Genomic DNA, 12,667 nt, shown 5'->3' with positions numbered 1-12,667 from the left:
GACCCATTAGAGGTGCACCTCAATTAACCGGTATTAGGGCAGGTTCACACGGGCGTCTGCTGAGCTTTTGCTTGGCATTGCATTCAAACGCCAGCGTTTAAACGCCAGCGTTTAAAAGCTAGCTTTTGAAGGCTTTTGAAAAGCGTTCAAGGCTAGCAGTTCTGGTTTCTGCTATTGTTTCCTCGCGTTTACTGCCTCTGAAAGCAGCATGTTGCTTTTGAGACTAGACGCAACGCTGGGATCTACTGCCAGGCTTTCATGAAAGCCTGCAAAAGCCAGCTCTAAACGCTCCCATTCACTTGCATGGGATGGCAGTAGATCCCAAAAAACGCTGCGTCTGAAACGCTGCGTTAAACGCCACAAAAACGCCCGTCTGAACCAGCCCTTAGGTTCTCTTCAGGCCTCTTTTGCAAGTTCCATATGCTTAGCAGCAGACAGCCATCCAGCAGGTATTAATCTTCAATCCTACCCGTATGCTTTTCCATTTAGCACGCCTCTTTCTTTAGAAGAAATACGCTCTCATTATATGCATTAGTGTATGCAAAACCCATACAGGCCGAGCATCAACCAAAAAAGCAAACCAGCAATATTAATATCTTCAATCATGCCAGGATAATGACATGCAGCATAGCTGGACAACCAGTCCTTTACTAATATGCAGCGTTCCTATAGCTCACAGCCACCCGGCAGGCAGATTACTCACGTGTCCCTATTAGACAGACACCTCTATTGCTGTCAGCGCATTTTCCCAGCTCTTCCAGTTGCTATACGGGAGCGGCAGCAGAATGGATGTAGTTTGTGCCTCAGCGCTGTCCGGGTGCAGGGCCTGTCGGGAAGAGAGCGGAGGCACGGGTGGATCAGCTGACCTACGTGATGGCGTCTTGTACGCACAATGGCCTCAATTCACTAAGCTTATCTCCTGTCTTTAATAACTCTTCTAGAGTTGTTACCATGGTGATAAGGCATGTAGTATTCAGAAAACATTTTACCTCAGGCAAACCTAAAGTTAACTCTTCTGTCTTTAAGTTAACTCTTCAATCCTTAAAATAACTCCAGAGTTAAAGACAGGCTGTTAATTAACTGCATGTGAAATTAACTACAGAGGAGGTAAATTAACTACAGAAGAGGTAACTTAAGGAATGAAGAGATAAAATAACTCTCTCACTGTGTGGAGGTAAGTTTTCTCTTGCCTTATTATCTCCAACATGATCTTAGTGAATTGAGGCCAATATTGCTGATTTGCTTTTCTGGTTGATGCTCGGCCTGTATGGGTTTTGCATACACTAATGCATGTAATGAGAGCGTATTTCTTCTAAAGAAAGAGGCGTGCTTAAGGGTAAAGCACACGGGTAGGATTGAAGATTGATACCTGCTGGATGGCTGTCTGCTGCTAAGCATATTGCAAAAGAGGCCTGAAGAGAACCTAATACCGGTTAATTGAGGTGCATCTCTAATGGGTCCTTGCTTGTCCTAATTGCCGGCGCTAGCGAGATTTTTAAATGGTTTTATCCTTTTTGTATTCTGTGGTTTTTTGTATTTAATAATAAAATGCATATTCATGTTAGTCCAGGCTCCCTATAATTTTTGGTTTATTCTCTTGGAATTTCCTCCAACCTCTTGAGACACGTCTAGGGGACACGTGAAATCTCCTATTGATGTGCCATGCCGGTGGAGTTGGGCTACCTGGGCAAGCTTTGTAGGGTCCAGGTATTGCCTCAGGCTGCCAGTAGAGGCACTGACCATAGCCACAAGCAAAACTAGTAAAAAGAGAACCGAGAAGATGAGGAAGGACAAGGCTCCACCTGCTAAGCTTTCCTGCTTTGGTGGCCGTCTCATCGTTGTCCCTTCAGTGCGCCTATTGTTTACTTCAATAACATCAAAGTAGATTGACCTTCTGCCATACTCTGACTGTAGATGTTGTGTGTTGTATGCTTTTGCACCTGAGCCCTTTTCCTGCTGGTCATAAATGTATGGATTGAGCTGTGGCCAGGGGCGTATCTGGGTAATATAGCGCCTATGGCAAACACTGAAATTCTGCCCCCCCCCCCCCCCCCCTCAGTCAGAGCCCCCTTCCCCTCTAAAAACAGCATGATTTCTCGTGTACATGTGTTATGGTTGCCTGTGTGTTTTGGTTCAGGATATTGCTGAAGTTACTTTTTTGGAAATGGCTCTTGTTATTCACTCTCTGTCCTCTGTTCTAACACTAAGCACTACATGCATAGGTTAGGTAGTCATGTTCCCCAGATAACAGCATTCATGTGATCTGAGGTCTGAATGACAGGGTGGCATTGAGGCAGGCAGGCTGGTGCAGCACAGGGGCAGGCATGGTGCTGTGGCGCCCGTGGCACAAGCCATGCCTGCACTCCTCTAGATATGCCTCTGGCTGTGGCCATTTTGTATTTTAGGACCACAGAATAACGGGCAACAGACCAAACCTGTTCCCCCGGGCACAGCCCCCAAGACAGGTGAGGAACCGTTATGTGGTTTTATGGCAATGAAATGTCAATTTCATTAACATTAACCACTTCAAGTCCTCAGGCTTACACCCCCCCCCCCCCCCCCAGTGACCAAGCCATTTTCACAATAGAGGGCTGTGCAGCTTTGTCAGCGTGCTGCACAGCCCTACAAACAAAGCACACAAATTAATTTAAACTCTTTTTAATGTCCTTAACTGGACACTCTGCCGGAGGTGTCTGATCGCTCCTGCGATCCTTTTTTTTTTTTTTTTTTTTTTTAATTTATTCACAAAAGGGAGGCTTTTCCCCTCCCTCCTTCCTCCATCTCCCTCCCTCCCCCCTGTGCCATTCTAAATCGCCATAGGATGGAGATCGGCACTGTTCCCCGCCTCTCATAGGAGGATGGAGATCGGCACTGTTCCCCGCCTCTCATAGGAGGATGGAGATCGGCACTGTTCCCCGCCTCTCATAGGAGGATGGAGATCGGCACTGTTCCCCGCCTCTCATAGGAGGATGGAGATCGGCACTGTTCCCCGCCTCTCATAGGAGGATGGAGATCGACACTGTTCCCCGCCTCTCATAGGAGGATGGAGATCGGCACTGTTCCCCGCCTCTCATAGGAGGATGGAGATCTGCACTGTTCCCCGCCTCTCATAGGAGGATGGAGATCGGCACTGTTCCCCGCCTCTCATAGGAGGATGGAGATCGGCACTGTTCCCCGCCTCTCATAGGAGGATGGAGATCGGCACTGTTCCCCGCCTCTCATAGGAGGATGGAGATCGGCACTGTTCCCCGCCTCTCATAGGAGGATGGAGATCGGCACTGTTCCCCGCCTCTCATAGGAGGATGGAGATCGGCACTGTTCCCCGCCTCTCATAGGAGGATGGAGATCGGCACTGTTCCCCGCCTCTCATAGGAGGTTGGAGATCGGCACTGTTCCCCGCCTCTCATAGGAGGTTGGAAATCGGCACTGTTCCCCGCCTCTCATAGGAGGATGGAGATCGGCACTGTTCCCCGCCTCTCATAGGAGGATGGAGATCGGCACTGTTCCCCGCCTCTCATAGGAGGATGGAGATCAGCACTGTTCCCCGCCTCTCATAGGAGGATGGAGATCGGCACTGTTCCCCGCCTCTCATAGGAGGATGGAGATCGGCACTGTTCCCAGCCTCTCATAGGCATCAGCCAATGAGAGACCACGCATGATGAGCCGCTCTGAGGGACAGCCGAGTGTCCCTCGTACAGCGCTGCAGGAGATGGCAGCGCTGTACAACTGTAAACAAAAGGGAATTCTTCCCCCTATCGGCTCTAAACAGACTGCTAGCCATGATCGCGGCTTGCAGGCTGATCACGGAGCGGAGCCCTGCAAAAATGCATCTCCAGGACTTGACTCCAATTAGGCGGTCCTGGGGCTGCCACCGTGGTCACGCCCATCAGCGTGACGTGGACGTTAGGTAGTTTTTTCCTTGCTCTAAAAGATTGCTTATAGCGTTAAACCTACTAGGACACTTTTTTTTTAAACAGAACAGCATTCAAACAGTTAAACACAGCACTTTACTCTGCACTTGAAAGCTCCATCAGCTTATGATCTGCATCCAGAGAGAAAAGACAACATTATATTTTGTTTACATTCCCCAGTTGTTACATTGTGCGTAACAACTGAAAACTAGCTCTTTCTCTGCTTCTAGCATATACACAGTTCAGAAGAGCTCACTAGAAGATTTTAATATATAATAAAAGGCAGCTTGATTAAATTGCAATGGCTGCTTTCAGATCAGATAAACTGTACTTTGGGAACTTGTAATTTGTAAATGGACAATATTACTTGTGCAAAAAAGCAAATATGATAACTGTATGGGTAATAAAAAGTAGGAAAACACATTTTTATTGAATGTTATGTCAAAGTTGCAGAGTTATGTCAGCTTTGGTGGTTGTCTCATCGTTGTCCCTTCAGTGCACCTAATGTCGATTTCATTAAAATCAAAGTAGATTGACCTTATGCCACACTCTGACTATAGATGTTGTGTGTTTTACACTATTGCACCTTCAACTGTGCCCTTTCCCTGCTGGCCATTAAATAATGGATTGAGCTGTTGCCATTTTGTGTTTTAGGACCACGGAATAATCGACGTCAGACCAAACCTGTTCCCCGCGGCACAGCCCCCAATACAGGTGAGCAACCGTTATGTGGTTTTATGGCAAAACATCGCTGTGTGATTTCCTATTGATTTACATCAAATACTGCTGACAGTTTTCTGCATATTTAGAAATTGGTGTCCATGATCACCCCTTCCCACCTCCATATGGGGGCTCTCAAAACCTAAGGTCAGCTCTCCGGAAGCAAGCCAAATGACCTAGCGGAATGTTATCTCGCCCTGTATGGGTGGTATGTGTTCTGCTCTTCCTGGGATCCTCTGCCAGAGATGTAAAAGCTGGAGGTTTCTGTGCTGTATCTTAGTGTCTCCCAGCTCTTTACTCCTCTGGAAAGATTTCTCAGATGATGTTCCTGGGATGTGTTGGAGCCAATCCTATAACTTAGGCATCCGCCCCCATTGCGCCGACCACTGCTGGAGCCACTTTGGCCTTCATGTTCCACCTCCTCTCGATCCTCTTCCAGTTCCTGGAGCTCCTTCAGCCTCTTATACGCCTCCTTCCTGATGTTGGCCGTCACTTGTCACTGCTACATCTATCATCTCTACTGTCACCTGGTCTTTATCTACTGCCATCATTTCCAGTCAATTGGCCAATGCTTGTTTCCCTGGAATACTTAGAACTATCAGGTCCACAAATTAAATATTACAGTCAAGGGTTCACTGTGTGGACCTAGTTAATTACTTATATAAAGACATTTACATCAGCAACACTAAATATTCACTATTAAAGACTCTGCGTTTCGTAAACAATGCTCACTTCTTCAGGAGTCCAGTCGTGTGGGTGTAAGATTTTACTTTAAATTTAAACAGGAGCATAGCCATATAAAATGTATGTCGAAAGTCTCTCTAAATGGGAAAAGATGCCTCAAACATGAAGCCCACCTCCTACATGGAAACTTGGACACTTATGGAAATTCGATTGACAGCAGCATTGGCGCAATTTTTTTTAACAGAAAATCTTTATTGAATTTTTTTTTGAAGCCAATAGACTATAAACGCATTGAGAAGAATGCTCCCATTCATCTCAATGTGGGAGGCAGTGGATCCCGGCGGTAAATAAAGTGCACAGATTCCGGCAAATGTCCATCTAAACCAGCCCTAACTCAGTCTAGAGCGTACGAGAGAATTCACAGCAGGGAGACTTGGGCACAGGATACAGCCGGTATATGGCTGATCCTGCTCCTGCACAAGTTCCCGGCAACTTTAAATACTATTCCCCCTCCAGGCCCCAATGGATGGTGGGGAATGAAATAATTCGGCTTCCAGCAATTGCTGGAGCCCGAATTATAGTGTTTTATAAGTAACTTTAGCTCTATCTTCTGACAGCGCTGAAGTTACTCACTGTGCGCCGCTATAGCAGTAATTCCTATTACGGCCTATGGGGGCGCCGGCTGCGCCCAAATTAAAGTGTTCGAGTCTAGAGACTATTTTTGCAGGGAAGCCCTCTAACTTACCAATATGTTTTTGAGATTCTTCAGTCCAAGTAGAAGAAAATCGTCCAGTACTCAAACAGTTGATGTGAGTAATAAGGAACAATCTCACCTTCTCATTGTCTGCGTGGTCAGCGACGGATTTAGAGACGGAAATGCATTTGCTTGGAAACCAGAAGGAGGGGTACAGAAAAAAGAAGGAATAGAGTCGGGCTGTAATGCCTGGGGGGTTATACTTTCTGACCACCCAGAGCAACAAGGCTAGTAGCTGACTAATGGAAGAGGCTACACAGGTTGCCCAGAGCAACTGCAGCTCTGGGCTTCCGATATCGCTACAAATAAAACACAATGTCAGCGCTGTGCGATGTTGCGCTGCCCATGGTCTGAGTAACCAGACAAAGAACGAACGAACAGAGAGACTTACTGACTGACTGTTGCCCAGGGTGGATGCTGTCTGAGCCTCTGGCTAAGTAACAAAACAGATACAAGAAAGACAGACAGAACGCTTGCAAGACTAAGCGCTGCCCTAATGATAGCAAGCAATCAGTCAGGTACAAGACAGGACTATAGAGTGGAGCGTAACTAGTAGCAACCGCAGCTCACAATCACGTCCACAGAAGCAGAGCAAGCAGGTTAACAACCAGTCACCAGCAAGCATCCACACAGGCAAGACTACAGGAAAGAACGTAACTAATAGCAACTACAGCCTATAGTTACATTCCCAGAAACTAGAGTAGCAGGAATACTACCAGTAACCAACATGGTGATGGCAGAATCCAGCTATCAGGATAGTGGACTTCACTGACCCACCGCGGATGCAGCGAACGTCCAACAGGCAAGGAAACAAGGCAATAAACAATAATACAGAAAAATAACAAACGGCTCAAGTAACGGATAAATATATATTAGCAAGTCTGCATATATATTTATCAAGAAACTAGCTAAAGCACAAGTAATAAGGTCGCATTGAACTACAATAACAGATCTATTACAGAGTGACAAAGTGCCCAGCAGACCAGCGTACTGACCGCTATGTCGGGCACAGTCTGAAATGGGAGGCAGACTTTTATGTGGACATCAGCCAATGGATGCAAACATGCAAACTCCCACACTGCTGAATGGCAATTCCTAAATCCTGAGCTGGTCTGATCTGCTAGCTGACTGTGAACGCAAAGGACTTTCATAACAAATACATGCAGTATTATGCAACAACATGCATGCAGGAAATCCAAAGTAATCTGGCTGTAGTTCAGCTGCAGCAAGCAATTGGTGGAATGATGATAGCATCCTGAGCTGCGCTGAACTGCAGAGCGACTGCAAATGACAATGAGACTCACTGCGAATGCGCAACCGAATGCAAGCAGATAAGCCAGAACTGCCCGGTTGCAGCTCCACTGCAAACGACAGAACATGCTACAGAACAGATCCTGACACATGCACCTTCCATGCTAGTATTTTATTGCTTTCGTTACCAGTTCCATCTAGGGCAAACAATCACAGCTATGTGCTTATGCTAACATCATGCGTGGAGATAGTAGGAGAGGAGGTTGGTGAACCGGGTACTAGTGATGTGTTGTTTGCTAACGAGTCTGCTCTAGGAACCGATGCTTTGAGGCGAACGAGAGGAGCTTCAATCGCTCCTGCTCAGCTCTGGTGTTTGTACTGAAGAGGGGTGGGGTGTATATCTGCAGGGGGCGGTGCTGGCAGGTAAGTGAGAGGTGTAGAAGGAGAGCGATGGGTGGAGTATAGTTACCTCAGATTCTTAAGGCGGAGCTGGTAGTGAAGAGCATGATTTGTAGCCTTAGAGCGGTGGGCAGGGCTGTTAGATAGAGGAGGCAGGGCTGGCCATGCTGAGGGGAGCAGGCGGAGCTGGCTTCGCTCAAAGGGAGGAGCCATGGCCAGAAGTCGCAAATATAAGCGTTTAACTGAAACTAAACAAAGAGCCATTTGGGAGCTGTAAGAGCTGGCTCTTTAACCACTTAAGGACTGCAGTCTTAAAACCCCTTAAAGGAAAACTTAAGGCAAGTATAAAAAATGAGATTTACTCACCTGGGGCTCCCCTCAGCCCCCAGCAGCCGATCGGTGCCCTCGCAGCCCCGCTCAGATGCTCCTGCACCCGCCTGCGAACACTTCCGGTTTGGCCGACACCGGCCGACAGGCATGGGAACGCGAGTGATTCTTCGCGTTCCCAGCCTGTATATCGCCCCCTATGCTGCTATTGCGACCAGCTGGTCGCAATAGCAGCATAGGGGGCGATATACAGGCTGGGAACGCAAAGAATCACTTGCGTTCCCATGCCTGTCGGCCGGTGACGGCCAAACCGGAAGTGTTCGCCGGCGGGTGCAGGAGCATCTGAGCGGGGCTGCGAGGGCACCGATCGGCTGCTGGGGGCTGAGGGAAGCCCCAGGTGAGTAAATCTCATTTTTTATACTTGCCTTAAGTTTTCCTTTAAGGACCAGAGCCTTTTTTTCCATTCAGACCACTGCAGCTTTAACGGTTTATTGCTCGGTCATACAACCTACTATCTAAATTAATTTTACCTCCTTTTCTTGTCACGAATGCAGCTTTCTTTTGGTGCTATTTGATTGCTGCTGCGATTCTTACTTTTTATTATATTCATCAAAAAAGACATGAATTTTGTCAAAAAAATGACTTTTTTTACTTTCTGTGCTGACATTTTTCAAATAAAGTAAAATTTCCTATACATTTGAGCACGAAAGTTATTCTGCTACATGTCTTTGATTAAAAAAAAAAACATTCAGTGTATATTTATTGGTTTTGGTAAAAGTTATAGCGTTTACAAACTATGGTGCAAAAAGTGAATTTTCCCATTTTGAAGCATCTCCGACTTTTCTGAGCACCTGTCATGTTTCATGAGGTGCTAAAATTCCAGGATAGTATAAATACCCCCCAAATGACCCCATTTTGGAAAGAAGACATCCCAAAGTATTCACTGAGAGGCATGGTGAGTTCATAGAAGATTTTATTTTTTGTCACAAGTTAGCGGAAAATGACACTTTGTGACAAAAAAAAATGGAAACAAAAAGTTTCCATTTCTTCTAACTTGCGTAAAAAAAAATGAAATCTGCCACGGACTCACTATGCTCCTCTCTGAATACCTTGAAGTGTCTACTTTCCAAAATGGGGTCATTTGAGGGGTGTGTTTACTGTCCTGGCATTTTGGGGGGTGCTAAATTGTAAGCACCCCTGTAAAGCCTAAAGGTGCTCATTGGACTTAGGGCCCCTTGGCGCAGTTAGGCTGCAAAAAAGTGCCACACATGTGGTATTTCCGTACTCAGGAGAAGTAGTATAATGTGTTTTGGGGTGTATTTTTACACATACCCATGCTGGGTGGGAGAAATATCTCTGTAAATGGACAATTGTGTGTAAAAAAAAAATAAAAAAATTGTCATTTACAGAGAGATTTCTCCCACCCAGCATGGGTATTTGTAAAAATACACCCAAAAACACATTATACCGGTACTACTTCTTCTGAGTACGGCGATACCACATGTGTGACACTTTTTTGCAACCTAGGTGCGCTAAGGGGCCTAATGTCCTATTCACAGGTCATTTTGAGGCATTTGGATTCTAGACTACTCCTCACGGTTTAGGGCCCCTAAAATGCCAGGGCAGTATAGGAACCCCACAAGTGACCCCATTTTAGAAAGAAGACACCCCAAGGTATTCTGTTAGGAGTATGGTGAGTTCATAGAAGATTTTTTTTTTTTGCCACAAGTTAGCGAAGATTGACACTTTGTGAAAAAAAAAACCCAATACAAATCAATTTCCGCTAACTTGTGACAAAAAATAAAATCTTCTATGAACTCGTCATACACCTAACAGAATACCTTGGGGTGTCTTCTTTCTAAAATGGGGTCACTTGTGGGGTTCCTATACTGCCCTGGCATTTTAGGGGCCCTAAACCGTGAGGAGTAGTCTTGAACCCAAATGTCTCAAAATGACCTGTGAAATCCTAAAGGTACTCATTGGACTTTGGGCCCCTTAGCGCAGTTAGGCTGCAAAAAAGTGCCACACGTGATACTGCCGTGCTCAGAAGAAGTAGTATAATGTGTTTTGTGGTGTATTTTTACATATACCCATGCCGGGTGGGAGAAATATCTCTGTAAATAACAAATTTTAGATTTTTTTTTTTTACACACAATTGTCCATTTACAGAGAGATTTCTCCCACCCAGCATGGGTATGTGTAAAAATACACCCCAAAACACATTATACTACTTCTCCTGAGTACGGCGATACAACATGTGTGACACTTTTTTGCAGCCTAGGTGCGCTAAGGGGCCCAACGTCCTATTCACAGGTCATTTTGAGGCATTTGTTTTCTAGACTACTCCTCACGGTTTAGGGCCCCTAAAATGCCAGGGCAGTATAGGAACGCCACAAGTTACCCCATTTTAGAAAGAAGACACCCCAAGGTATTCCGTTAGGTGTATGGTGAGTTCATAGAAGATCTTATTTTTTGTCACAAGTTAGTGAAAAATGAAACTTTGTGAAAAAAACAATAAAAATCAATTTGCGCAAACTTTTGACAAAAAATAAAATCTTCTATGAACGCTTCATACACCTAACAGAATACCTTGGGGTGTCTTTTTGTCTAAAAAGGGGTCACTTGTGGAGTTCCTATACTGCCCTGGCATTTTACGGGCCCAAAACCGTGAGTAGTCTGGAAACCAAATGTCTCAAAATGACTGTTCAGGGGTATAAGCATCTGCAAATTTTGATAGCAGGCGGTCTATGAGGGGGCGAATTTTGTGGAACCGGTCATAAGTAGGGTGGCCTCTTACATGTCAGGTTGTATTGGGCCTGATCTGATGGATAGGAGTGCTAGGGGGTGACAGGAGGTGATTGATGGGTGTCTCAGGGGGTGGTTAGAGGGGAAAATAGATGCAATCAATGAACTGGGGAGGTGATCGGAAGGGGGTCTGAGGGGGATCTGAGGGTTTGGCCGAGTGATCAGGAGCCCACATGGGGCAAATTAGGGCCTGATTTGATGGGTAGGTGTGCTAGGGGGTGACAGGTGGTGACAGGAGGTGATTGATGGGTGTCTCAAGGTGTGATTAGTGGGGGGAATAGATGCAAGCAATGCACTGGCGAGGTGTTTAGGGCTGGGATCTGAGGGCGTTCTGAGCATGTGGGTGGGTGATTGGGTGCCCTAGGGGCAGATAGGGGTCTAATCTGATGGGTAGTAGTGACAGGTGGTGACAGTGGGTGATTGATGGGTAATTAGTGGGTGTTTAGAGGAGAGAACAGATGTAAACAGTGCACTTGGGAGGTGATCTGACGTCGGGTCTGCAGGCGATCTAATGGTGTGGGTGGGTGATCAGATTGCCCGCAAGGGGCAGGTCAGGGGCTGATTGATGGGTGGCAGTGACAGGGGGTGATTGATGGGTGATTGACAGGTGATCAGGAAGGATAGATGCATACAGTACACAGGGGGGGGGGGGGGTCTGGGGAGAATCTGAGGGGTGGGGGGGGTGATCAGGAGTCCCCAGGGGCAGTTTAGGGACTAAAAAAAAATAGCGTTGACAGATAGTGACAGCTAGTGATTGATGGGTGATTAGGGGGGTGATTGGGTGCAAACACTGGTCTGGGGGGTGGGCAGGGGGGATCTGAGGGGTGCTGTGGGCGATCAGGGGGCAGGGGGGGGAGGGCAGATCAGTGTGTTTGGGTGCAGACTAGGGTGGCTGCAGCCTGCCCTGGTGGTCCCTCGGACACTGGGACCACCAGGGCAGGAGGCAGCCTGTATAATACACTTTGTAAACATTATAAAGCGTATTATACGCTTCTAATGTGGTGATCGTCGGGTTAACAACCCGCCGGCGCTTCCGATTGGCCGGCGGGTTGACGTCGTGGGTGGCGGAGCCTATTGCCGGCGGATACGCGCGCATCCCAGTGCGCGATCCCCAGCAAAACAGTGTACCAGGACCCGACGCCATTCTGCGTTACGTGGTCCTGGGGCTGCCACTTTGCCACCGCCAATCTACAGTGGGCGGTCGGCAAGTGGTTAAAGGGAGCCGAAGCGTTGAAAAGAGCCGGAGTTCCCATCACTACCGGGCACTAGGTGGACTAACGACGATCGTTTCGTGTCTATGCAGATGATAGCTCATATAAGATATAGGATAACTGCCTTATCATGGGCACTTAAATCAGTAAAGAGTTAATTCTCTCAGAGTCAGTTCTATGCAGAGACGTAACTAGAACTCACTGGGCCCCCACTGCAAAACTTTGGATAAGTAGATAAATACATGCTCTACTTACATAACATATGTATTGCACTGTCCACGTTTTGATTTTACTGATTTCTCTGTAGTAAAAAAAAGAGAATATCCTCTTAGGATTCTCCATCTTAACTGGGTCTATTTTGAAGCCAATCCTGATGTCATTTCCTCCCTTACTCTTCTCTTCGTGATTGTTTATGCATTGCCTGCCCTCCTCCAAGTCTTCAGGCACTCCCACCCAGCCCTGCAATAGAAAGTGCATAGTCTCAGCATGAGAAATATTGGCCAATCAGAGAGGAACAGAGGTGTGGGAGGGAAAACGGGAGTGAAAGAGGTTTCAGCCGATCAGGCTGCATTAGTTAAGTCTGAGGGGAAAGTAAAGAAGCAAAA

The 12,667-nt window shown here is 46.7% G+C and overlaps 1 protein-coding gene across 1 annotated transcript in view; it reads left to right on the top strand.

The window, feature by feature from the left end:
- LOC137524254 (nuclear factor 7, ovary-like) overlaps nt 1-12,667 on the top strand; it is a 65,690-nt gene that overhangs the window by 36,006 nt on the left and 17,017 nt on the right. The window contains exon 9 of the mRNA XM_068243907.1: nt 4,566-4,625. Coding sequence (XP_068100008.1) covers nt 4,566-4,625 — 60 coding nt within the window. The remainder of the gene's footprint in view (nt 1-4,565; nt 4,626-12,667) is intronic.

The sequence above is a fragment of the Hyperolius riggenbachi genome, chromosome 7, assembly GCF_040937935.1.
Source record: "Hyperolius riggenbachi isolate aHypRig1 chromosome 7, aHypRig1.pri, whole genome shotgun sequence".
Taxonomy (NCBI): domain Eukaryota; kingdom Metazoa; phylum Chordata; class Amphibia; order Anura; family Hyperoliidae; genus Hyperolius; species Hyperolius riggenbachi.
This window is presented reverse-complemented; position numbering and strand designations above follow the sequence as displayed.